Here is a 26,962-nt window from a genome sequence, read left to right on the forward strand (position 1 = left end):
GAGTCAGGACGCTCTGAGTCCTGACACGGTGTACAAATGTTAGGACACATCAATACTCTGTATTCTGGATCATCAGTGAGAGCAGGATGACTCTCGTTACACAAAGTTTTACTGAGAGCGAAGTCAAAGGTTCAATCCTTATATGTGTGTCCAAAGAGAGAACAATAAACTCAGTCATGATAACAACGAACGATCCATGCTGAGATTAGATATTAAAATAGTTTGACATCTGGGAAATTTCTGCAAAAATTTAATTTCTCCTCGATTGGATGGAGAGTTTGGCTCTTATGAATACTCCTTTCTGAAATTAAGCAGAATTCAGCATTATTTGTCTTTTCCTGACAAGCTAGCACGAAATATATAGTCAAATATCGCTGTATTTACATTGAATATGATTGAAATCATAGAAATAGAATTGGAATAAAATATGTGCAGGAATGAAAACAAAATATTCAAAGTCAACTTTATTGTCAATCTTTCAGTTTGTGTGTACGGAGAGATCGAAATACCGTTTCCCACCCGTTGTGGGTAAACCCCGCAGACAGTTTTCTGTAAACGAGACGTTCAGGGTCATCGAGTGACCTTTTATAAGAAACTCCATTAAAATGACACTGGAAATCATACATAGTGGTTTAATCACACTCTAGATATTATTCTATTATTTATTCTCCTGTTATTCATTAGTTTATCTCTCTGGAAACTGATCTGGGTGTAACTCCGTGACGCAGAGTGTGTTGTTATAGGGCGAGAGGATTCAGAGCCTTTGAATGATATTTACTTTAGTCGTGTCTCGTTGATTATTCTTTCTTTACAGTGAACACTCAACCCTGTGTTTTATGAGAGGTGCTTTAGTTCTGCTTTCTGTTTCCATGAAGTGAATCCAAACTGAACCGGCCTATCAAGTTCTGTCAGGCGGTGCTTTCAAGGACACAATGGAGGTTTTATTTGTCATGTAAACACGTCTGACCGCTTCCTGCTGAGCCTAAACAACAACAACAGCTGACTGAGGAAATCTGCATTAAATAATAAAGTGAAGCCTGGTTTATAGTCCCTGTTCCTGCAGGACAGAGCGCTCTGCTCTTCCGTGGAAAAGAGGGATGGAATATTTAAATGTTAAGCAAATATTAGAGATCAGCAGGATGTGAAACTCTGAGTATTTGCCTTTCATCACACGAGCCGTCTGCCTTAAGTTTCTGTTTCCAGACAACGAGAGATTGAATATATTTATTATAAGAACCTGAAGAGTCACTGGGAGTTTCCTTAAAGTCTCATTTATTGAAATGTCATGAAGATATATCTCTGTCCTGCTACCAGTTTTCAATCAACTATTATTTATATACATTTGATATTTTTGATGCAGTGGTTTGATCATTTTTTGGGGGTTTGTTTTTATTATTTAAATCATTTTGATTATATCCACCCCTAATATGATTATTATTTATACGAATTGAAATACATTTGATGAATAAGTTTGATATTTTTTTAGGGTGTTTTTTTTAATTAATTTTTTATTATTTAATCATTATATCACGTAAAAAAATGCTTTCGGATTCAAGAAGTGTTTCTTTTTTTAAATTTGTATTTATTTCAACTGTATTAAAAAGTATTATTTTGTCATTTGAACAAACAGATATACGGACGATTTTTTCATTTTAACTTTAATTATATTTCAACACACAGTTTAGATTTCAATTTCCTGCAAACAAACCCGAAAACAGCAATCAGCCGCCATCTTTAAAAACACAGCCGTCTTCCTCATATAGGCCCATTCCAAAACTAGGGGGCGGTTTTGGGAATGGGCCTTAGGATCATACCTGTGTTTAGTCTAGAAAAAGGTAAATGTGTGCATTTTATTATAAAGTTGTGTATATTTACAGACTGTTGCAAAAACTAAGAAGCTTATAAACATCAGGTTTAAAACTAAAAGAGCTTTGAAACACAATGAAAGATGTTTGGAGTTATATTTGAGTTATTAATTTAAACTTTTTGTCTAAGAGATGCTGATTTGAAACCGTTGTTACATACAGTTACGGCATTTCCTTTTTCTTCCGGAGAGAGGGGAGGCTGTCCCAAAGCTTGCTGCTGTATTTACTCCCTCCACCTGACAGGAGGGAGCCTCGTTGAGCTGCGAGTGTGGCTACAGACGGAGTTCACTGCGTCACGGAGGGGTAGGGTCGAGGGAGTGGTTTGGGATTGGGCCTTAGTCTCTTCTGTTTGAGCAGAAACTCAAAAATAAAACCTTGATTTCAGTTTCACCTCCTGCACGGTGAGAGCGTGCTTTCATACTGGGAAGCAGGAGAGGAGGGAAAGTTGCTTTACAACGTATACAACTCCCAAAGTCAGAGAGTAAATGTGCAAATTAATAAAGCACGAGCAGTTTTAGGGCGGTTGTTTTTCTTGGCTCTGCAGAAACATGTCGGTGAGATGAAACCTGTTGCCACCGATTGAAATGAGGTCAAAGTGTTGTTATTGTGAAACAAACTGACAAACACTCTGCTCAGTGTGTGTGTCAGCAGGTTTTTAATAAACATCTTTTCCCTCTGAACTTTTTTACGTGCAGTTTACACAAGGCCGTAACCATGGAGTCAACATTGGGGTAGACCAACAATTAAATCAAAATTTGAATTCAAATTTCCTGCCATTCTAAAGGAAAATATATAAAAATTCACTAACACATGCAATACTTTCTAACCTGTTAAATGGCATGGGCGTAGGAAGCATCCTCAATGTGGGTGGGACAATTTTTGACGGGGGGTGTGGGCAGGTGGTGGACCTCACCTCCTCTAACGTCAGAACTCAGTGCCGAATTCACCCCACCCGAATTGACTCCATGGTTACGGCCTTGTCAGAACTACAAGTTATTTACACAAAGAAGCTAAACCGGAGGGTTCATTAACATTACCATTAGGAAATAAAATAATATAGATTACTTTAGGGCTAACTAGAAAAAGATACCAGAACTGATGGAGGGCAAATTAAAACATGACTGACCTGCTTGGAGCATCAAGCTAACTGAAATTGGACTCAGACATACGACAGCGAAATACATCCCCAGGGTTCAAAATAAATGTATGCATAAACAAACAAAGGCACCAATTTACATATGAAAACAATATATCATTTTGGTGAAGTTCACAATAACAGAAAATAAATATTTTCAAGTATACAAATAAGTAAAATAAAAAAGTCATAGAATGGCAATTTTATTTTAATTTTTGTTATATCAGTTAGGCTATATATTGGGGGGGGGGGGACATTTTGAGCGTAACTGAATATTGGGGGGGATGTGTCCCCCCCAATGTATATGGTAAATTCGGCCCTGTCCTTACAGATAAGATTCATGGTTCCCAAGAGCTGAACCCCTATAAGTACTCATTCCTGCCATTAAGCTTCTCAACACTCACATGCAGTGGTTGCGTTAACCGAATATCTTCCGTCTATGACAGATTTTTTTAACAATGAAGGAAAAATATGAAAGCAGATTCTGGTGTTATGTATGCCCACCAAAAAGGAAATGATATTGTTTCCTAACCGTACTTTGCCGTACAGATGATTGAAATGTCTGGGAGTTTTTTGTTTTACGCTGTGCGCGCTCCCGCGAGGTGCATGCATATCTTAGTGGACATGCATAAGTCATCCTGTCAGTCAAAATGACGGGCAACAAAAAAGTCTAACGCCACCTCTGCTCACATGTAATGTCATATTTAAATGTTGGCCATGAGGGTTGTGCAACAGGTCTCCATTGTCAGTTTGTGTGTCTGTGTTTGTTCAAACGGTGCATGAGTGATGATATGTGAATGCATTTGAATGTTTAATATGTGTGTATGTACATGTATGCAGAACTGCAGGACAGTCCAGAACAAATGTCCTTACTGGGACAATACAGTATATCGTATCGTATTACAAATAACATGTAAAACCAGGAAGTTCACGGATCCAGGAAATGTGTGTTTGGAGCTCGATCTGAACGGTTCACTCTTTGTTATCATTAGTTTGAGTTAGAAAGAGGGACTTCATGACTCTTAATGCTGCGATGCATGTTCATACAGAATACACTGGTAGATTCTGACGGGTTTTCAGAACTGAACTCATGTTTTAACCCTGATGATAAAGGTTGATCTGCAGAGCTCTGCTTCCCCCTGCTGCTCGGTTAGATATTAACAATATCAAAATCTAATACTGTCTAACACCGGGGTGGGCAAACTTTTTGGCTCAGGGGCCACTATGAGTTTTAAATTTGACAGACGGGCCGGGCCAGTAGCAGATCAGTAAAAAAATATTTAGCTGTCCACTCCTCATTATACACTCGGCACTTAATGTTGACTTTTCTTTTCTTTGGTCCACTCATTGTTACAGATGCAGGTTCAAAGGTGAATTATTGCATCATCGGTTGCGTCATGACGTAACCGTTTACGTGCCTTCTTATGACCCACACAGCGTTTTACTTCGCTGATTTTCTCCGCAACACCGCTCACAACAACATCAATAGAGAACTGCGTCGGGTAGTTTTTAATTATACGAAGCCAGATTAAATTAAAGAACTACTTCTCCAACCTTATACCTTTCTCAAGAGTGCCGTGGTGCATTGTTTATTTATGTGGTTCAGCTGCATTACCGCCCGCTGCAGTGCTGCTCGTCTACCGGACTTTATTCTCCCGTTAGCTCACGGCAGCGGCCGCTGTAAAGTTTTCATTGTCTGACTGTCACAAGCAGCTGATAAATATCCCCCATCCCCATCAGTGAATGTGTTTTAGTCTGAAAGCTGTTTTGGCATCACAACGCTGTTGTGAACGTTTCTCTGGCATTCTACAGGTGATGTTAGCATAGCAACCGAAGCTAATCAGACTATCTTGACTACTTGTTGCTATCATATTGTGGCATAAGCCGTTTTCTACACGCATATTTTACCGGCGTAGTTTTCGTTATGATTTTACTTGTGATGGCCACATGGAGCCCATGTATTGATTCCATCCGATAGCTGCATTAATACAAAACAAAAGGAAAACGTCTGCCTCTTCACAATGGTCAATAACAGTGAACGGATTGTTATTAAAGTAAGGTCACATGAACAGAATCACGCTAAGCCTGGTTAGTGTTGCCTGACTTTATTTAAGTGTTTTTATAAGTGTGTGGTCGCGTTCTAGTCACTTTGCTCAGCGCTACTGCTTGTTACAACTTGTATTCGCCGATCTTGCCGGGTTGCCGAGTGGGGCCAGCTGGGAGACCAGACTCCAGCAAAGGTAAATTGTCTCTAGAGTGTGCCATCTTGGGATCAACTGAAATGCCGGGTATTGCAGGAAAAAGGCAAAATGAATGCAGTCTTTACTATAATTTGGACAATTTTGTACCAATATTCGGCAGGCCGGACTCAAAAGCCCAACGGGCCGTATATGGCCCGCGGGCCTTAGTTTGCCCATGCCTGGTCTAACACTATCACACTCTGGACCACTGAGCCAGGTTTGAAATGGGAGGGTTGTAAAGTATTTTTCTGTATTTCCCTAAATACAAATAAACAAAAATCAGCTGTGGATGATTCCTTTAAAAAAAAATCTAAATTTGGTCGAGCAGGTTTTCACAAAGAATTGTATTTAGTGCATACAACAAATAGAAGAAAAAGTAGAAATGTATTTAAGTAATTGATATTATTAAATATATTATAAGATTTTTCTAGACCAAATAAAATACCAAAAAAAGGAAATACACAAAAGATTTGGCAAATTACTGCAAATAAAATCAGTGTATATTTAAATATAATTTACCTTAGGCATTGTGCTTTTCTTTATCTGCTTTATAACCAAAAAAAGGAGGCTTCATTTGATATAATAGTGAATTATATTCGGCTCAGCCTTTTGTTGAACTTTGTAGAAATAATGGGACGGATTCAAATATATTTCTCTTGAATAGTACTGACTGCAAACATTAATATTAAATAAATTAAAACTATATTAAAAACGTTTGGTCCGAGTGCAGTACAACGCTTTAAATACTAATATTTTTTAAAAAGTGATATTTTCTGAAACTGAACCGTTTTGGCGCCACCTGCTGGCGGTCAGGTGCATTGCAAGTTTAATAAATATTATTTAACCAAAAATCACAAATTTGACTCCAGGACACATTTAATTTAATTTGACTGTTTCCAATTTATGTTAAGCACCACGAGATTGCATAACAATAAGAGTTTTTATTGTGAAACAAACTGACACACACACACACACTCTGCTCAGTGTGTGTTTCTGCAGGTTTTCAATCTTTTTCCTCCAAACTTCTTTACGTGCAGCTTACAAAAAAGATTCAGGGTTCCCACGAGCTGAACCGCTATAAGCACTCATTCCTGACATTGAGCTTCTCAACACTCACATGTAATATATATACTTTTAAATGTTGGCCATGAGGGTTGCGCAACAGGTCTCCATTAGTCACTTTCACACCAAGTACTTTGCCGTACTTAGTTCCCCGGAGTTCTTTAGTTCATGGAGCTAAAGAGCAGATCGCGTTCACACCGGAATAAGTCCCTGGGGAAGGATTAGTCAAATGAAGCCACTGACATCACTTCATCTTCTTCTGCTTTGGGTTTACGGGCAGGCCGCAAACAACTTCACGGCGTATACTGCCGCCCGAAGTCCGCGGCCGGAAGTCCCCGGAGTTGGGGACTGGCTTCAGTAGAAGCTGCTGGGACTCCCAGCAGCTTCTACTGCCAAAATGCCGACACCTCCTCATCACTCCACCGCTCCCATGTTTTATTTTTTGTTGCCATAAGTTAGTCTCTCTCCGTTGGTGCGCTGGGCTAATGCTAATGCTAATAATGCTAATGCGAGGAAATAAAATGGCGGCTTCACAAAAACTTTTCAGAGTTTTACGGGGAGTGGTTTGCAATTCGCCCAGCCAATCAGAAATTGGAATTTTTTTCCCAAGAAAGTACCATCTCTCTAACAGGGACTGAAAGGGGAAGGGGGTGGGGGGTGAGTTCTCATGAACTAAGTTCTCTTTTTGGTGTGAACGCAAAATCCCAGGAACTATCGGAGCTAAAAGGGAAAAGTACTCTGGTGTGAAAGCGCCTATTGTCAGTTTGTGTGTCTGTGTTTGTTCAAACGGTGCATGAGTGATAATATGTGAATGTATTTTAATGTTTAGTGTGTGTGTATTGTTGGAGATTTGGAGGATGTTTAAAACCAACCTCGTCTCCGCGTGTCGTTTGATAAGCTGGGTAAATTCGTAAAAAGGAAGGGATTAAGAAACACTAGAATGCAAGTGAAACAATAATCTTGTTTTAAGGATACAAGGTAACAATACAAATACAAAGAAATCACGAAGCACTCTGCAGAGTACTCCGGGCTCAGGTTCTACCACGTGTGAGACAGGTCTCAGGAACGGCCGGTCAAAAACAAGAGCGCGAACCAAAGGAAAACACAGGCTTTCATACTAAAACACAGGAGGAGGTGTGTACGTGCTTTCCCCCAGAGGTCATCTTATTGGCAGAAACCAACACATGGCCTGTCGCACCCAATCAGTGCGACACAGCAGAAGAAACCCGGAAACAAAAAGTCTCTTTCAGTTTGACGAAGACCAGACACCTTTTGGTGTCTGGTACGAACCTGCTCTAAACAACAAGTTTCCTTATCTTATTTCACATCTTGTAGCCAGCACACACACATCCCCTTTATGGCCCTTTGTCCCTGTGTCCATCTTCCCGCCTCAGGCTGCCACACACAAGTTAAAAGTATGTTTTAAGATATAGTTGTTATAGTTGGCTAAATATACGTAATACATGTTAATTACTTTCATATCAATAATAACGAGGAACACATTACCTATGCTCTTAAGCAGTATTAGAGATGCTTTTCAAATAGTCAAACTTCACACAGGCCTAATATAGAGAACACACTCATTTGTCCTACAGCCCTTCCATTTGTTTGAGCTATCGTTCACATCTTTACTTCAAATAAAAGGTTTCACATTGCATATTTCCAGCTTCCTTTACACATACTGTTATTATTAATACAAAGTAACTAACCACACACGTCTATTGAAAACAAGTAGATTTCCCTGATAATTGACATGCTGAAACTCTTCGGAATGTGTCCCCTCCCCCAGCTCTCTCGTCCCTGTCATAAAAGCTGCTTCCATTTCATATAGAATAAGAAAACATGTTTAAGCTAATTTCTCCACAATGTTTGTAGCCATTTAGTACCCGCACATGAAAGAATAAGAACAGAGGTATAGTTGACCAGTAATCATGTAGCACATATATTTACTGCAATGAAAACACACACACATTTGCTCCAAGCATGTGTAACGCACACCCTTCTTTTACGAGGGAAACATTCCAGCGTCTTGGCACTATCCCCAAATAAGGGTGTCCCCTGCTCACATCTCTCTCTAAACACAAGGACTTCACCTCAATATATTGGGGGAGGGAAAAGATACTTTGTCCCTTCTAATTTAACACACATGAATATATATAAGGTGACATTAAAAGGAATATACCAGATTGAACTTTCCTGCCATACCACGTTACTTTAATACTTCAAATAATTCAAATAATCCTTCAGTATATGTACATGTATGGGGAACTGCAGGACAGTCCAGAACAAATGTCCTTACTGGGACAATAAAGTATATCGTGTCGTTTTACAAATAACATGTAAAACCAGGAAGTTCATGGATCCAGGAAATGTGTGTTTGGAGCTCGATCTGAACGATTCACTCTTTGTTATCATTAGTTTGAGTTAGAAAGAGGGACTTCATGACTCTTAATGCATGTTCATACAGAATACACTGGAAGATTCTGACGGGTTTTCAGAACTGAACTCATGTTTTAACCCTGATGATAAAGGTTGATCTGCAGAGCTCTGCTGCCCCCTGCTGCTCCGTGAGATACTAACAATACATCTAATACTGTCTTACACCATCACACTCTGGACCACTGAGCCAGGTTTGGAATTGTAGGGTTATTTGTATTTCCCTCAATAAAAATTATTGTTTAAAAACCAGCTGTGGAGGATTTTTTTTTAAATCTAAATTTAGTCGAGCAGGTTTTCAAGGACTTGTATTTAGTGCATACAACAAATAGGAGAAAAGGTAGAAATATTATTAGAAATGTATTTATTTAAGTAAATGATATCATTACTTGATTGTAATTTTTTTTTACAGCAAATAAGATACACAAAAAAGAGGAAATACAATAGGAATTTAGCAAATTACTACAAAAAATTTCAGTATATATTTATATATCTTATTTAAATAAGATATATAGGTCAGAACTGATGCTCTGTGGTGACAGCAGACATGACATCATCGTAGTCATCGTCCAATCCCTGCTCAGCGTGGGTGGGCGGGGTCATCGCCACGGAGACAGACTGGTCCCTTCCTGTTGTCAGAAAGAAAATGTAGAAAACATATTAAGAGTTCTGTCTCAGATTAAATCCCTTTAGAGCAGGGGTTTTCAAAGTGTGGGTAGGTGAGCCTCCCCTCAGAGAACATAAGAACAGCCGCGCCCCCCCTCCCAATTTGTATTGCTATTGTTATTATCATTGTTGTTGTTGCTATAATGCAGGGGTATTCAATTGCATTTCAAAGAGATCCAGTAAGAGAACATGAAGACTGTTTCTCTCCTCTTGTCTCGTCTCTGTGTGTGTTTGAATCTATCGTGCTGACTCACTGACTGCACCGATTTGATTGGCTGAGTAGCGTCACCTTCTTAAAACATGAAACAATACCTTTTTTAAACCTTTTTATGTTTTAAAAATATTGTACAAAACTCCCCCACTACTTGGACTATTCCTTGCACCCCTCTAGAATAAGCCCGAATGGTCTCAACCATATTGCATCAGTAACGTGCACTTGTTATTATAACAAGATCGCAAGGACGCTGGTAGCGATCGGAAAATTGAGTGTTGTTCAGTTTGTGTGTTGTGGAACATGCGTGTCCGTGCATGAAAATATACCACACACCCAATTACAATAGCATGTTCAATTCACTACCCTGGAAGTTAATACAGTTGTTAAAGTTGGAACAGCCTGTGGACAGCCGTTCTTCCTTGCATGTCAGTCGCCGACACCTTCTTAAAGCGGACAGGCACATCTAGCTGCAGCACGACCCGTATATTTCCGCACGCCGTGTTCTCAAGAAATTTTTTTAAAACATTTTTTATGTTTTCGACATGGTGGATAAATCCTTATATGCTCCCGGTAACACACTGAACGTCAACTTTGCCTTCTTATTACACTCACCCCTACTTTAGTGGGAACAATAAGTCTGCGTGTTTGATGCACACAGGAATAAACGCAGATCATCCTCTGGCTGCAGCCGACCGACACTTGCTTTTGATCAAAGTCAATGCGGAAAACCACTCACACAGGTAGGTGGAGGTGAAGGGAATGAGCACTCACACAGGTAGGTGGAGGGGAAGGGAATGAGCACTCACACAGGTAGGTGGAGGTGAAGGGAATGAGCACTCACACAGGTAGGTGGAGGTGAAGGGAATGAGCACTCACACAGGTAGGTGGAGGTGAAGGGAATGAGCACTGTTACAGCCTTTTTGGCGAGGTGGGGGAACTCGGTCTCCACAGACAGCCACAAGTGTACAAGCGTCACTTTACTCGTCTTTTTCTCGTTGTTTTTTTTCTCACGCTGCGCCTCCCCTGAAGCTCTCTGGTGCCCCCCAGGGGAGGCGCGCCTCACACTTTGAAACCCGCTGCTTTAGATGAACAAACTGAGAGAAGTTACCTCTGGCCCTCTCTCGATATATAGACACCATGAGGAAAGTAGAGATGCAGTACGGGCAGAAAACCACCAGGTGGCAGATCACCCTGAACACAAGGTGGAGGGAGGAGGCAGGAGGTGCAGAGGAGGTTGTAGGTTTTTCTGCAGAGAGAATCACACCTGGTCAGGTGAACATCTGAAGGAATGAGTCCTGAAACCAGAGGAAAGCTCCTCACCTGAGACAGACAGCCAGCTCTCTGGAGACTCTCTATTCTGGACTCTACACTTGTAGAGGCCTTCATCAGACCTGGAGACATGGAGGAGGGTCATGTTTCCATCAGACTCATTCCTGATGGAGACGCCATCTTTGTAGAAATCAGCAGAGGGGGGGTCGGCCATCTTTGTTCTACAGATCAGAGTGACGTCATCTCCCTCCATCACAGGGAGGGCAGGACTCTGCAGGATCACTGATCCACCTGAACACAGAGACAACATGGCAGGACAAACTGTATTTATGTTCAAATGGAGAAGACGTCACATAAAGTGATTTTCATTGCCATTTCTACACTGCAGCTTATGTTCATGTGACATTCAAACCATAGCCGTGGGAACATGTTTCAAATGGGGGGTGCTGTGGGGATGACACCAGGGTTGGTTCTGACCAAAGTGCTGCCCTATAAGGCAATATTTTAGCTGGCAATGAAAAACCTCTACAAAAGACCACAACACTGCAAAAAGAGAAATATATTGACATGGTGGACAGCTTATATAACAAGGCTTCAAATTTATTATATATTATAACATGTTTTAATTGGAGGGGTGGACTTCACATCCTCTAGGGGGGGTCCGGGGGTATCCCCCGGGGAAGATTTTTTTTAACATTTTAAAGTAAAATGCTTCAATTTGGTGCACTTTGAGCGCCCAATTAGAGACTGATCTAGGTACAACTCTAGACACCCATATGAAAAAGATCGGTTTGCATTTTATCAATCAAATAAGCAGGTATGTGAACATTTCCAATAACCTACCATAGCCAATAACAAATACATGTAACTTATTTTATTTGTGTTGTTCATTCATATCTTATTTTACAAGTTAACATTTATTTATTTATGTATATTTTAAAATCTCTCCAGTTTTAAACGATATTTTTGGTTTACTGTCCTATAGTATACATTGGAATGATTTCAAACCTGTTTTTATTTATCCTAATAATTATAAAGGTGTGCCTTGGAAATATTTGTTTACATAAATTGTGATCAAAACGTTTGAGACCCACTGAGATAACTTCGACTAAAGTGAACTATCTAAGCCCTCAGAGTCCTTTACCTCACTGAGCCTCTCAGTCTGACAGGAGAGGACTTTCCCTCCACATTATTGTAGAAACGGCTTCTTATATCCGTTAGCGCAGCAGAAGCTAACAACAATCCCCGCCGGTACCGCGGTATCCCCTCGCTCTATCTCTCAAACTTTGGCTGTGAGCTGTGGGCGCCTGCTAAGCCAACATCCCCCACTTCATCACTCACAGCGCCCATCGTACAGGGCAAATGGAAAATGTAACCGGGGAAAAGGGTGTTATCTTTACTTAATTATGAATGTTGTTACATCAAGGCTGAAAATTCGTTTTTTTTGTATTATATCTTGTGGAAGTGCAGATCCCCTGTCCTCCACCAGGGGGTGCTGCAGCACCGTCAGCACCCCTACTTCCCACGGCCCTGATTCAAACCTTTGAATCTGGAGCTAATCAGACGAGGTGTTGAGTATTTGATGATTTCCAGGGACTGTATTCTTGTTCGTATATCCTTGTGAGGACCATCTGGAGTTTAAGCACTTCAGAGGACACTTTAGAAAAAGAGCATTTTCTCTCTAAAATAATTATATTTTAGAAATAAATAATATGTTAAATATCAGTTTTTCCCAGTCCCTAAAGTATGAGACTGTACTGAGGAGTATCTTAGTGGATGACAGTGTGTGAGAGAATGTGTGTGTAGCACCCTGTGGTTAGCACAAGCTAGCAGCTCTGAGGTCGTCCAGCTTCCTCTTTCTGATGAACTTCTTAAATGACTTTTTAGTATTGATGCGGAAACAGAGAGGCTGATCTTACCAGAGACGGTGATGGTGATGGTGTTACTGGTGGATCCCTCTGTGGACTCACACCAGTACACTCCACTGTCCCTTGGGTCCATGGAGCTGATGGTACAGGAGGAACCAGCAGGTGTTCCCCAGTCTTTACACTCAGCTCTTATTTCCCTGCTCGTGTTTCTCCTCACAGTCCATCCCTCAGAGGCGTCCTCACATCTCAGAGAGACAGGTTCATATTCAAATACCTGAGAGCTGCTGGGAGTCACCGTCAGACGAGCTGCAGGGAGGAAGATTTATTAAACACTGAAGAAGAAGAACTGATATGTTCACTGATGAATCTAACATTGCAGAGTTCAGTTTGTGAGGACAGAAAAGAGTTCAGTTACTCTGAGACTAAAGTGATGCATCAGGTCAACAGAGACACAGCTTTGAGTTTCTCAGACGGAGAAAGTGTACTGACCCTGGTTAGTGGAGCAGCTCAGCAGGGAGGTGAGGACTGAGGAGAAACCACAGTGTGAGTTTACTGCGACACACAGGACACTTCAACAGGTCTGTATGGTGCTTTTAGAACACATTAATGTAGAGCAAAGTTAGCACGAGTCAGACTGGATAGAAGTCTGAGGAAATACCAGACTTCTCTTTCAGCATGAACTTGAATGCACCACAACAATCATATTAGTTAGCAGTTCCTCCTGAACGTACCAAACAGTAAAGAGAGTTCCATCTCTCCAGACTCTGGATGCTTGTTGTGCAGGTCAGTGAACTCTCAGATGTGTTTATGATATCTGAACGTCTTCCCTCATGCTAACAGTATAAAGATTGTACTTACAGACGAGGCGTTGAAGACTTGTTGGATCCATTGTACCTCTTTGTGATGTGGCATCAAACTGTTTCTCTGAAAGTAGCCCACACCAGCGTTTCCTTCCTGTCACCGCTTCCTTCAACCACTCTGAACACCTTTTGAAACACATCTACTAATCCTTCAGGTTATCAGTTTTACTCTTGGCTACAAGGCTTCTGCAGTTAATACAAATAAAATAGTTTCCACACAAATTAGACTCAGAAAATACTCTTTCAGTCAGAGTGAACACAACACAAGAGGCAAAACTCAACATACAGTAAAAGCGTTTATTGAAGCAATCTAAGATTCTCTTTATATATTCTGTTCGATGATAAACGTTAAATAATTGTAATAATTGTGTCGGCATCTTCCACACAGGTTGACCACCTCTGTCTCTCAATTGGCTGCAACATGGGAATTGTAGTCTTTTATTCACCATGCAGTGCACAAGGTCGCCACTAGATGGCAATATTATTTTGACCAAAACTAAAACCTGGCTCTAACACTTCCTCTTATTATAATAATGTAAAATGATCTTAAAAATAAACAACAATAAACTTTTCATGCTAAAATAGTTTTTGTATATATAAGTCTTAACAACAATTATGGTTCATTGATTTTATTTGGTACATTTTATATACATCTATTTGTATATATAACCAATATAATTTGGTTTGTATGGTATAGAATATTTTTGATACACTTTTAAATACTAAAAAGCAATTGGGTGTCAAATCGTTTGAAGTAATAATTTAAGAATATATTTTTCTATTATTTTATTTTTATGAATACATCTTATACTATATATTTGTTAATACACAATAATATATCATATTCATGACTTTATTTATATGTTTTATTAGTAATATAATCCTGCAAAGTTACTAATGTCAATTAAAAGTAGAGGATTTTAAAGTAGCATAACATGGAAATGCTACAGTGACGCCCTCATGAAGCTGACTGAGAGAAGCCCAGAGTGAGCAAAGCTGTCATCAAGGCAACAGGGGGACTCTGAAGAATCTAAGATAAAAACCATATTCTAGATTTTTTAACACTTTTTTGTTTACTGGATAATTCCACATGTGTTCTTTCATAGATTTGATGTCTTCAGTATTAATCTACAAAGTATAAAATAGTACAAATAAATAAAAACCTTCGAATGAGAAGCAGGGGCGGCGCCAAGGGGGAGCTAGGGGGTGCTGAAGCACCCCCCAGGATTGCCAAAGCACCCCCTAAGCACCCCCAATAAATATATGTTTTTGTTTTTTTTTCTAAAATATATATTTTTTTTTTATTAAATTGAATTAGAAAAATTATTGATTACATCAATGCAAATGTGAAACAAACAAATGTTTGACCAAAAACATAAAGCCAAGACAGGTGATTAGGCCAATGGCCAGCACCCATTAGATTTTTGACCTACCCATAGGCTAAATTACTTTGTGACACTTTAGTGACTTCTTGTTAGCTGGAGCGCCAAATTATTTGCTAACAGCAAAGTGACAAATGGATCGTTTTTTAGTGCTTAAACGTCCACGTGTGGACACTCAATCAAAACCACCTGAAAGCGAGAGGGATTCTTCACATAATAGGTCTCGTGAGTACAAGTAGCTTACTTCTGGGTCTCTGTGTTTCATTCAAGCTCTGCTCTGTGTGTGTGACACAAGCCATTTTGAGTGCGTGCGCGAGCACCGGTGGGTCTCTACCGGAGATCGTTGTGGTTAGCATCTGGTGCTAGCTAGCCAAGCTAACGGATATAAGGAGCTTTTTCAACAACAAAGTGGAGGGAGAACTCTCTCGTGTCAGACTGAGAGTCTCAGATAACCTCAGCTCAGGTGATGTAAAGGACTCTCAGTGTTTAGATAGTTCACTTTAGTCTAGTTATCTCAGTGGGTCTCAAACGTTTTGTTTTAAAAGAGTGATTTGTAAAATATCTATAAAAAAATAGTAAATCTGTTTACAGTTCTGTTTCATATGTATGTTGAGAGATGTATCCATATCTCTTCATTTTGCTCTCAAAGTGCACCAGATTGATGCTTTTAACTTCAATAATAAAAAAAAGATCTTCGGGAGCACTTCAAAATGCAAGATGGGGGGGGTGCTAGTGGATCGCCGGAGCTGTTAGATTAACATTAACATGCTTATATTGTAGTTCTAAGTGCAATGCCTTGCGGCCTGTAGCACCATCCTTGATGGAGCATATGTGTGGGCAGGAAAGGAGTGAGCAGAGAGTAGAGTAGTTGTCGATTTTTGTTCTGTTTTCTGTGACTATCTGCCTCACCCTCTCAGACTTTCAGTTGCGCGCGCTACTAAAGAGACGTGTTACCATGGAAACCAAACAATGGTGTAGCTGTATTAAAGTCCGAGTGGAAACAGTCCTGAGTAAATCTGATTTTGTCAGAAATCGGGAGAAATGCGGGAGAAATATGACCCCGGGAGGAAACCGGGAGAGGGCAATGAAATCGGGAGTCTCCGACGAAAAACGGGAGGGTTGGCAAGTATGAGTTGCTGTATAAAATTCAACTGTAGCACTGGTGCATTAATGGGAAACCCTTAAAGTTTGAGCACCCTCTATGAAACGTCAAGCTACCCCACAGCACCCCCTAGAGAAAATCTCTGGCGCCGCCACTGATGACAAGGTGTGTCCAAACTTTTGACTGGTACTGTGTACATGTGTATATACATATACCCATATATATCTATATACATATAGATATATATGTGTGTTTATGTTTCTTTAAAAGTTTAACCCTTACTTTATGGACTTCAAATGGATTCACATTTGATTATCAGACTCAATCTTAGATCACTTTTGTAATGATCTGACCGCACAGTTTTTCCCCTCTGTACTTGAACATGTCATTCAGCAAGTGGTTCTTGTAAATCATGTGATCGTGGATCCTCCCCTCCTCCTCCCCCCTCCTCTTCTTCCTTCCTCTGTGTATAAAACCTTTGCGCGAACACAGACCGGTTCACACTGGATTATACTCACTTCAGATCAATTCCTGTTCTTCTCCAGCTGCTCTCATGGCAGCTCATCATGTGGGGCTGTTCATGTTCCTGATTATTGGTTCTATGGCTGCAGGAGGTGAGGGGCATGCATTACATTTTACATTTAGAGTTAAAATCCGTTTTTGTTAGCAGTGATATCTTATAGGGTGGCGAAGTCACGCCCATCTACTTCCGGTCCATGGGACCTTATTTCGGAAAAATAATGTATTGAAGTCAATGGAGAGAGAAAACGTATCTTTCGATCCCGTTTGAATTGTGCCATGAATTACACATATAATGTTTGTCAATCTTAAAAAATAATTTCCATGTCAAAAAAGTCAGAATTTGTCGTAAAACTGTTGAAATATAAGACTATGAAAAATATGCAACTAGAAAGACTTCAAATCCCAGAGTCTTGAAGTGATGTCATAATTGTTTTCCTCCACTAAGAGATAGCTAAGATCAGCGCCATATATTTATAATCTATCTATATGGCGCTGGCTAAGATAAGATAACTTTAACAAGATGCCTGTGTGCTTAGTACCAGGTTGTTATCATACCAGCAATGGGTCTTGCTCGTTCTTTCGCTTCCCGTCTGATGAAAGGACCAGGAGTGGCTGGATCAAGTTAGCTACCTAGCTAGTAGCTAGCACCTTAGTTAGCATTACAGCCTTGTCATTTTTATTAGCCTTAACATGAAGTAACATCAAGTAACCCAAAATGTTAAACAGTAAGAGTAGTAGTCATATTTCGTGAACCCTTTGAAGAGTACTGTCACCGGTGTGATCATTCTATAATACACCATTTAAGCCGGGGGGAGAAATGCTAACGCTAGCATCGGCGATCGCCGATCTATTCTACTTCATGCTATCTGCACAAATGGTTGACATTAAACATTAAAAAGACCAGGCAGTTCAGAGAGAATCAAAGGAAGGAAGGCAGGCAGTTTTGCATGACATTCTTCTGGACGTGTTTCATTGTGGTGATAGTGAGGGTAGTCAATCCTTTTGTTGACAAGACAGTAGTGACGGCTAGTGATGTGTCGGTCGCGAACGAGCCGATTCTTTTGAACGGCTCTTTGGTATGAACGAGGGGAACCGAGTCGTACTTGGTGAGAGCCGTTCTTGTTATCGTTCAATTGTTAGTCCGCCCTCACTGCCTGCCAAAATCCACTCGCCTGTTAAAAAGCTTGATTTTGTTCCCCAAACGTATTCTGTGAAGACCCGCCCCTACTCTGATTAGTAGGTTTCAGCAGGAGGAGTGAGATGGGGTGGGTCTTACGGAATACGGGAGAGAGAGAAGTCATAACAAGTGGTAGGCTACAGGACAGGTAGACGACGTGTTTTTCGGATGGAAAATGAGCCAAACGCGAAAACGCAGCAGCATTTTGATGAACTTCAACCAAAAAAGCGCACTATTTGTAAAGGCAAAATATCCTTTAAAGCAGGGTCAACAAATGATCTCCATCGCCACTTAAAAACACAGTATCTAATATTAAGAGTTGCGTGAATTTCATTCAAGGCAAGGCAACTTTATTTACTTAACACATACGGAGGGTAAATTCAAAGTAGTACATTCACGGACATGAATGACATGGATATGGCGCCACCTTGTGTCGTGTTTACAAAGCAGATTATTGACATTAGGTCTGGCAATACAGTCAATCATTATCCTGGTGATTATTTCACAGACAAACCAAGTAACCCCGCCAAAAAACCGGCTCTTTTGAACGGCTCTTTGAAAGGAACGGAGCCATAAGATCCGGCTCCCTTCAAAGAGCCATAAATCCCATCACTAGTGACGGCCATCTTGGTGACGTGTGTTGTTCTGCGAGACCAGAGATGTAGTTCACTGAGGGTTTCACACAAAAAAATGTGTTGCTTCACAGTTTTGCGACACATTTTTTCTTTTTTGACTTGCAAAATAATCTTTTAAATTGAAAAACATAATGTGTAATTCGTGGCACAATTCAAACGGGATCGAAAGATAATCTTTCTCTCTCCATTGACTTCAATACATATTTTTTCCGAAATAAGGTCCCATGGAGGTCCACCGGAAGGGGAGGGACTTCGCCACTCTATTAATGCGTATATAATATATAAACACAAGTTTTTTGTATATTAATTATATAAATAAAATGTAAATGAGAATGGTATCTGTGTTGCTGATCTGTAATATCACAGTGTTACGTTGATTTGTTTCTCTTTCTCGCTCCATGCACTACGCATTTGAGTGTTTTTGTGTTAGAAAAAAAATGCAACAAATCAGATATGTTTCTGGGTCTCTGGCAGTGGCGGCGCCAGGGTATGGCTGGGGTAGGCTACAGCCATACAAAGAAATGGCTTAGCCCCACCATGAAAAATGATGTTAAAGTAAGAAAATTAAATTAAATAATAAGCAAAATGCTAAATGTTGAGAAAACGGCTTGAGAAAATATACGGGTCGTGTCCACAACACACAAACTGATCCTGCTGTAACAACAAGTGCAGTTACTGATGCAATATGGTTGAGACCATTCGGGCTTATGCTAGAAGAGGGGTGCAAGGAATAGTCTAAGTAGTGGGGGAGTTTTATACACTAAAGGTTTGGAAATTCTCTGGCGTTATAATATCAGCGCGGCCGGGGTCAGATCAAAATGCCTCCGAATGCAATTTCAATAGACCTACAGCCAGAGGTGTAGTGGGCGTTGGACGCAGGGGTAAGCCGTACCACCACTTATTTGGAGCAAGATCTTTTTTTTAATAGTCTAATAAATATAAAATCATTGCCAGTGTTATCACTTGCAAGTGTGTATTTGTTGTAATAATGACAAAAACATAATACATTTCACAGTAATTATAATAAAAAAGATTTCCTTAAAAAATTATGATTCGTCATCACGCTCGTGACCCCGCGGCGAGCTGGGGGTATGTCAGTGATTTGGCAGCAGTTCTTTCCCTCAAGAACGCTAACGAGAAAGCTCTACAATGGCAGGCAAACAACTTGACTTATTTTCTAAAAAGAATATCATTCACAAAAAGAAAGAGGCTAGCAGCACCGAAGCTACAAGTGAAGCTGCTACGTGTGTGTGTGTGTGTGTGTGTGTGTGTGTGTGTGTGTGTGTGTGTGTGTGTGTGTGTGTGTGTGTGTGTGTGTGTGTGTGTGTGTGTGTGTGTGTGTGTGTGTGTGTGTGTGTGTGTGTGTGTGTGTGTGTGTGTGTGTGTGTGTGTGTGTGTGTGTGTGTGTGTGTGTGTGTGTGTGTGTGTGTGTGTGTGTGTGTGTGTGTGTGTGTGTGTGTGTGTGTGTGTGTGTGTGTGTGTGTGTGTGTGTGTGTGTGTGTGTGTGTGTGTGTGTGTGTGTGTGTGTGTGTGTGTGTGTGTGTGTGTGTGTGTGTGTGTGTGTGTGTGTGTGTGTGTGTGTGGTTTCTCAGACGGAGAAAGTGTACTGACCCTGGTTAGTGGAGCAGGGAGGTGAGGACTGAGGAGAAACCACAGTGTGAGTTTACTGCGACACACAGGACACTTCAACAGGTCTGTATGGTGCTTTTAGAACACATTAATGTAGAGCAAAGTTAGCACGAGTCAGACTGGATAGAAGTTGAGGAAATACCAAACTTCTCTTTCAGCATGAACTTGAATGCACCACAACAATCATATTAGTTAGCAGTTCCTCCTGAACGTACCAAACAGTAAAGAGAGTTCCATCTCTCCAGACTCTGGATGCTTGTTGTGCAGGTCAGTGAACTCTCAGATGTGTTTATGATATCTGAACGTCTTCCCTCATGCTAACAATATAAAGATTGTACTTACAGACGAGGCGTTGAAGACTTGTTGGATCCATTGTACCACTTTGTGATGTGACATCAAACTGTTTCTCTGAAAGTAGCCCACACCAGCGTTTCCTTCCTGTCACCGCTTCCTTCAACCACTCTGAACACCTTTTGAAACACATCTACTAATCCTTCAGGTTATCAGTTTTACTCTTGGCTACAAGGCTTCTGCGGTTAATACAAATAAAATAGTTTCCACACAAATTAGACTCAGAAAATACTCTTTCAGTCAGAGTGAACACAACACAAGAGGCAAAACTCAACATACAGTAAAAGCGTTTATTGAAGCAAACTAAGATTCTCTTTATATATTCTGTTCGATGATAAACGTTAAATAATTGTAATAATTGTGTCGGCATCTTCCACACAGGTTGACCACCTCTGTCTCTCAATTGGCTGCAACATGGGAATTGTAGTCTTTTATTCACCATGCAGTGCACAAGGTCGCCACTAGATGGCAATATTATTTTGACCAAAACTAAAACCTGGCTCTAACACTTCCTCTTATTATAATAATGTAAAATGATCTTAAAAGTAAACAACAATAAACTTTTCATGCTAAAATAGTTTTTGTATATATAAGTCTTAACAACAATTATGGTTCATTGATTTTATTTGGTACATTTTATATACATCTATTTGTATATATAACCAATATAATTTGGTTTGTATGGTATAGAATATTTTTGATACACTTTTAAATACTAAAAAGCAATTGGGTGTCAAATCGTTTGAAGTAATAATTTAAGAATATATTTTTCTATTTTATTTTTATGAATACATCTTATACTATATATTTGTTAATACACAATAATATATCATATTCATGACTTTATTTATATGTTTTATTAGTAATATAATCCTGCAAAGTTACTAATGTCAATTAAAAGTAGAGGATTTTAAAGTAGCATAACATGGAAATGCTACAGTGACGCCCTCATGAAGCTGACTGAGAGAAGCCCAGAGTGAGCAAAGCTGTCATCAAGGCAACAGGGGGACTCTGTGTGTGTGTGTGTGTGTGGGGGGGTGTGTGTGGGGGTGTGGGTGGGTGTGGTTAGGCATGTGTTGGTTATGGTTAGGATAAGTCTCCAGGAAATGCATGTAAGTCAATGTAATGTCCCCTGAAGTGATTTATACATGGTGTGTGTGGTCTGCTTATTTGCAATGCAGGCTAGGCCTAATCAGAATAATTTCAAGTCCAGATTCAATGTTGTTTGCAAAAGTAGGCTATATTTTTTGTTTCGTTAATTTCAGGACAACTTTGGGAATTCTGTTTGTTATGAGTTTTAAATAGATTTTGAAAATAGAGAGAGAGAGAGAAGTAGCGCTGTCTGCTTGGTTGCAATACTGTAGCTCAAGCATTTATGCAACATAGGCCTATAAATTGTTTATTTAACTTATGTGCCAGTGTGTCCATGGTTTTGAGTCTGTGTGTGTGTTGAGCGCAGCGCCGTCTTCTTTTTGCAGTACAGCATCTAAAGTAGGACTAAGCATGCTGGTGGTTTCTGTGGACCTGTTTGCCCGTTTTGTGAGTGCACTGCGCACTTGTGTGGCATTGTTTGGGATGACCTAATTAAAATAGCGTCCCCACTACACCACTGTCTACAGCCAATCAGAGCAACGAAACGTTGGGTCTGCGTCATGCCTTACTGATTGAGATCAGTCGGAACCGCCATTCAGTATCCCCATTGGATCTTCAACGTGTACTACGTCACGTTCACAGTGATCCCTTTTTATTTGCTACAAGACAAATGTGCCGTTTTATTTCATACAGTTCCATTTTGATTGAGACAGGGAAATAATCTAAACCTCACGCGTGGCGTTAATCTGTCAAGGGGAGCGTGTATGTAATTACATTGCAAATACTGACTTGAGGCGGCATTAATCAACTAACATTGGTTACGCGGCTGGCAATACATCAAACTTGCACACTCATTTGAAAAGGCATCACCCGAACGTGAATATCACCGGTACCAAAAGAAAAAAGACTGAAGTGCAAACCCAACTCCCTCTAGCATTTAAGCCTCCACCACTCGCAACTAGTTCAGACCGAGCCAAAGCTATTACAAACGCCAAATATCCTTATGTTGCCATGTTAGCAAAGCGCTACCTGGCTGTATCTGCTACCTCTGTCCCTAGAGAGGGTGTTCTCCACAGAGACATTGTTAGTGCCAGCAGATCTGCCCTTTCAGCAAGCAATGTGGACAAGTTCATCTTTCTTTAAACAAACATGAAAATACAATGACAAGCAAGTCCTATTGTCAAACTGGCTGCTTAGGTACGAGTACAGTTCAAATACAGATTACTTCAGTTCATCGAAATGCTGCACATTAATGTTTATTTTATTTTGTATTTATTTGAGTGAATATTCACAGTTTAAGAATAATTTAAAAAAAAATGTATGTTTATTTTTCTGCTGTACCGAAAACGTACCGAACTGAACCGTGACCTAAAAACCGAGGTACGTACCGAACCAAAATGTTTGTGAACCGTTACACCCCTAATGATCACTGACACTGAGGTATAAAGTATCATAGATTAAAATGTACTGATAACATACCTCAACATTATACTTAAGTACATAACTAGAATACATGTAGGAACCCAGTGGCACACTACAATCTACCACTGGAATCCAGCTTCTCTCAGAAGAATCATTAAAAAATGATAATAATAACAAAACCCAAGTCTGTAATGGCCTTTCTGTTTTTGTAAACCTTTGTTTGTATCAGATGTTGCAGCTGCTTGCAACAGTCCTCATAAATATACAAACGGCTCACAATGAAATGACTGACTTCTGCCTTTCTGTTTTTCTCCAGATTTAGAAAAAAGGAAGAAGGCAAAGTCTTGAGAAGACGTCACTCTTCAGTGTCACATTCCCACAGATGCTGCCATCACACTGTTAGAGTGGAAAAGACCTGAGCTGAAGGGATCCGTCTTCTTCTTCAGAGATAACAGGCTGTTTGAAAGCTACCAGGATCCACATTATCAAGGTCGTGTTGAGCTGAAAGATCCAGAGAAGAATAACAGAGACGCTTCTATTCTCCTGAAGAACGTCAGCGTCAAAGACACAGGAAACTACCAGTGTCAGGTTATAACTCTCTCCAATAATCAAATCAAGGGAGAGTTTGTGAACTCCGTCCATCTGAGCGTCTCTGACAGTGAGTTGGTGTTTCTCCTGAAGAGTTCCTCCATTGGTGTAAAGATGATGTTGATGCTCTGTGATCGGTAGATAATGTCTGACATGAGACTGGAGAGGAAACAGATTCTGTTCTTCATCTCCTTCATGATCAGCTGTTCTCCAACATGAGGGGAGGTCCAGTCGTTTCCTCACTGCTCTCTGTTTCTGTCCTCAGGTCCTGAACATCCAGAGGGTCCCGGAGGATACGTTTGGTTGGGAGTTTGGTTGGTTTGTTTCCTTGTTGGTCTTGGTTTTGGTGTTGGTGTTGGTGTTGTTGTTGATGTATTTGTTGTGAAATCTAAAAGAGTTAACATGAAGAGACCATTAGAGTGTTTCGACGAAGAGGAAATATGTAAAATGAACACCGGACATTTTAATGACCACTTTACATCTGACTGTCTTCCATCCCCTGCTTCTAAACTTAATAATCCTCTCCGTGAATCACTACCTTGTCGTGGTAGAGGGGCTTTACAACCCTCTGTGACACAAACACCTGGTGAGGGTTGCACCAAACGTGATTCCAGAAATTACACTTCAGCTAATCAGAAGGATTGACTTTGCTGCCGAACACTTAGGATCGACGGTGAAGCCTATCTTTCAGACTCAGAGCTAACAACATGGCGTCTGATCTGGTGTTTGTGTGTCAGAGCCTGGAAGTGATCACAAAATATCTGATACAGTGATTCATGGTGAGGGTTTATTTAGATACCAGCAGGTCAGTTTAAATCTTAAAGTCTGTGTAAAGAGGTCTCAAAGTGTGTATCTATCTGTTGGTGATATATTTCACGTGTGCTTTGTTTTTACTTATAGCTCCAGAAACATAGTCTGCTTTAGGTTGATATATCTGCAGCTAATATCTCCAGTATATCTCTACTCTACTAAATACACTTTGAAAATATGCATCAGGGAAATGTCCGGGTAAATCTTTAAATGATTGTTTTGAATTAGACTTTAAAAAGTGTATTTATTTTCTTCTAAGTAGATTTACATGGAATGTGAAATAATGAAAACAAACCCAGTACATTGAGTGCTAAAGGGATACAAACTAATAAGAATTCGATAAGAAGTCAATTCAATGATAACTGATTGAAGTTGAATCAGAGCATTCACAGATAATGAATTGAATAATTGTCAGATGATAATAAACTAACCTTTGAGAGCAGAAAGTGAATGTTCTTAAAACTCAAACACAGCTTGCTCTGAACTGTGTCCTGTATTTCAGTGATATTTGTTGTATTTACTTTAGAAACTGAAGTTCTATTTATATCATTTGTTCTTATTTGTATTGCATATCTCAAGATTAAAACTTAAACACCTTATATCCTGGCTGAAATGCTCAATTTGATTGAGTATTTTTGCACAAAAAGGGGTCAATAATGTGAAACAATTACTGGACATCAAACTGTTTCCACACACCCATGTTAATATATCTATATATGTAATAAGTATATATGACCCAATATGTATAAATGCTCATTTTCATTTTTTACTCATTTCTTACTTCATAGTGTCTTATTATTTGTATCTTTGATCTTATTTTTGATTGTATGAATCTGTATGAATCTGTGCTTTCCTGTTTTTCAGCCTGTTGCTGTTTGAACTGCTGAATTTCCCCACGGGGGTTAATAAAGCTCCATCTTATCTTATCTTATTTCCCCGCCTCATGTAGGTCTGCAGTGGAGGTGAAGCTGAAAGTATTTAGCTTTCTGTTTCAGGGAGTTCCAGTTAGCTCTTTATCTCTAAACTCAACCATCAGCTCGACTAGTGATGTCTTAATGAGACATTTCTATTTCATACGGTCTACATTATTACTCAAACAGCCAATAAAGGTTTCAAAGGTCAAAGGTCAGCGTGAGTCCTATTTTCACATAGGCAAGGCAAGTTTATTTATATAACACCTTTTAACACAAGGCAATTCAAGGTGCTTTACAAAAATGAAAGACATTCAGACAAAGGCATTTAAAAACAGTCATTAAAAAGAAAAGATAATAAAAGCAACATTAAAAGAAAAAATGAATGAATAAAAAGTTACAGTGCAGTTTAAGATATGAATAGTTCACACAGAAGTTCCACTTTACTGATGAACACAACGGCTCAGTTTCAATTAAAAGCAGCGACAAAAAGAAAAGTCTTCATCCTGGATTTAAAAGTAGTCAGAGTTGCAGCGGACCTGCAGGTTTCTGGGAGTTTGGTCCAGATATTTGGAGCATAATAATAACAGGCACAATTATTTAACATCTTCTAAACCATGGATCCTTTTCGGCTAATTTGCTAGCAGGCTGCTGGAGCAACGCAACCGAACAGCGCATATCCCGTGACGTAAATACGAAGCGCTCCGTAGGCTAGACCGTCTCATTTCGTAGGCCGCTCGGTCCAGCCTACCCGGTCTACGTGGGCTAGGACTGCGTAGGCTGCGTACTTCGAAGGGTGCAGCCCCTGAATTGAGACACGGCCTGAGTCTCAGGAGTTAAAACCCCACTGGACTTCTGTCACATGACTCACAGAACAACATCTCAGACTTCTTCTCTTTATGTTAATGACGTATTCATTCCTCATGAGATCCTCCAGGTCAATCATTCAATTTGTTTTTGAAGTTTTAGCTTATTCTTATGTAAAAGACCTAGGCCTAGAAATATTGAATAATATAAAGTCAAAGAACAGGCGGTAAAACCAATGCACTCTGGAAGTCAACTTATATTGGAAACAAATATAACTTCAACAAAACTGACATTCTCTAAATCAGAATCATCTTTATCACCAGGTAGGTTGAAACGTACGAGGAATTTGACTCGGTGTCGTGGTGCATACATACAAATAAAACAATAATTAAAAACACAGATAGAAACTATTTGAAGAAACTATAGTTACGTACATGAAGTGAATCCAAAAGGAACCGGCCTATCAAGTTCTGTGAGGCGGTGCTTTCAAGGACACGGTGAAGGTTTTATTGGTCATGTAAACACGTCTGACCAATGCTCAACCTAAACAACAACAACAGCTGGCGGAGGAACTCTGAAATAAAGTGAAGCCTGGTTATATTCCCTGTTCCTGCAGGTCAGAGCGCTCGGTTCTTCCATGTGGAAAAGAGCTCTGCTGCCCCCGTTTTTGGCGCAACCTGCTGGTGGTCAGCTTCATTGCAAGTCAAATAAATACTCTTTAACCAAAATTCACAAATTTGACTCCAGGACACATTTTATTTAATTTGACTGTTTCCAATTTATGTTAAGCACCACGAGATTTAACTGAATGTTACACTCTGCTTAACCTGTTAAGCCCTGAGCCTTTTTTTCAGGTCTCAGGCTCGAAAATGACATTCCCAGAACAAATGACCATATCTTCCCTTCTAAAAGGGGTAAA

General features: G+C 39.9%; 1 protein-coding gene and 1 long non-coding RNA gene across 9 annotated transcripts; one reads left to right on the plus strand and one right to left on the minus strand.

The window, feature by feature from the left end:
- Positions 1-8,840: 8,840 nt before the first annotated feature.
- LOC307031591 (putative high affinity immunoglobulin gamma Fc receptor IB) lies at positions 8,841-19,718 on the minus strand. Of its 3 annotated transcripts, none has more exons than XM_079668820.1 (7): positions 16,618-19,708; positions 13,614-13,741; positions 13,245-13,280; positions 12,807-13,061; positions 10,939-11,178; positions 10,727-10,864; positions 8,848-9,367 (listed from the first exon to the last, which is right to left on the minus strand). In XM_079668820.1, exons 1-7 carry the CDS (start codon positions 16,722-16,724, stop codon positions 9,255-9,257), a joined length of 1,017 nt encoding a protein of 338 aa, XP_079524946.1. In that variant the 5' UTR covers positions 16,725-19,708; the 3' UTR covers positions 8,848-9,254. The 3 variants fall into 3 exon arrangements, with proteins under 3 accessions (XP_079524948.1, XP_079524946.1, XP_079524947.1); XM_079668821.1 differs by having other exon boundaries at positions 8,850-9,367; positions 13,614-13,755; positions 16,618-19,705; XM_079668822.1 differs by lacking the exon at positions 10,727-10,864 and having other exon boundaries at positions 8,841-9,367; positions 16,618-19,718.
- LOC307031607 lies at positions 13,220-25,178 on the plus strand. 6 transcript variants are annotated; one of them, XR_013806007.1, is made up of 4 exons: positions 15,473-16,713; positions 20,026-20,125; positions 23,244-23,585; positions 23,781-25,178. It is a non-coding gene; the product is annotated as an uncharacterized lncRNA (long non-coding RNA). The 6 variants fall into 6 exon arrangements; XR_013806008.1 differs by having other exon boundaries at positions 15,476-16,713; positions 20,026-20,090; XR_013806004.1 differs by lacking the exons at positions 15,473-16,713; positions 20,026-20,125 and adding an exon at positions 13,220-13,298.
- Positions 25,179-26,962: the final 1,784 nt, after the last annotated feature.

This window comes from Notothenia rossii, assembly GCF_949606895.1.
Source record: "Notothenia rossii genome assembly, chromosome: 3".
Classification (NCBI taxonomy): domain Eukaryota; kingdom Metazoa; phylum Chordata; class Actinopteri; order Perciformes; family Nototheniidae; genus Notothenia; species Notothenia rossii.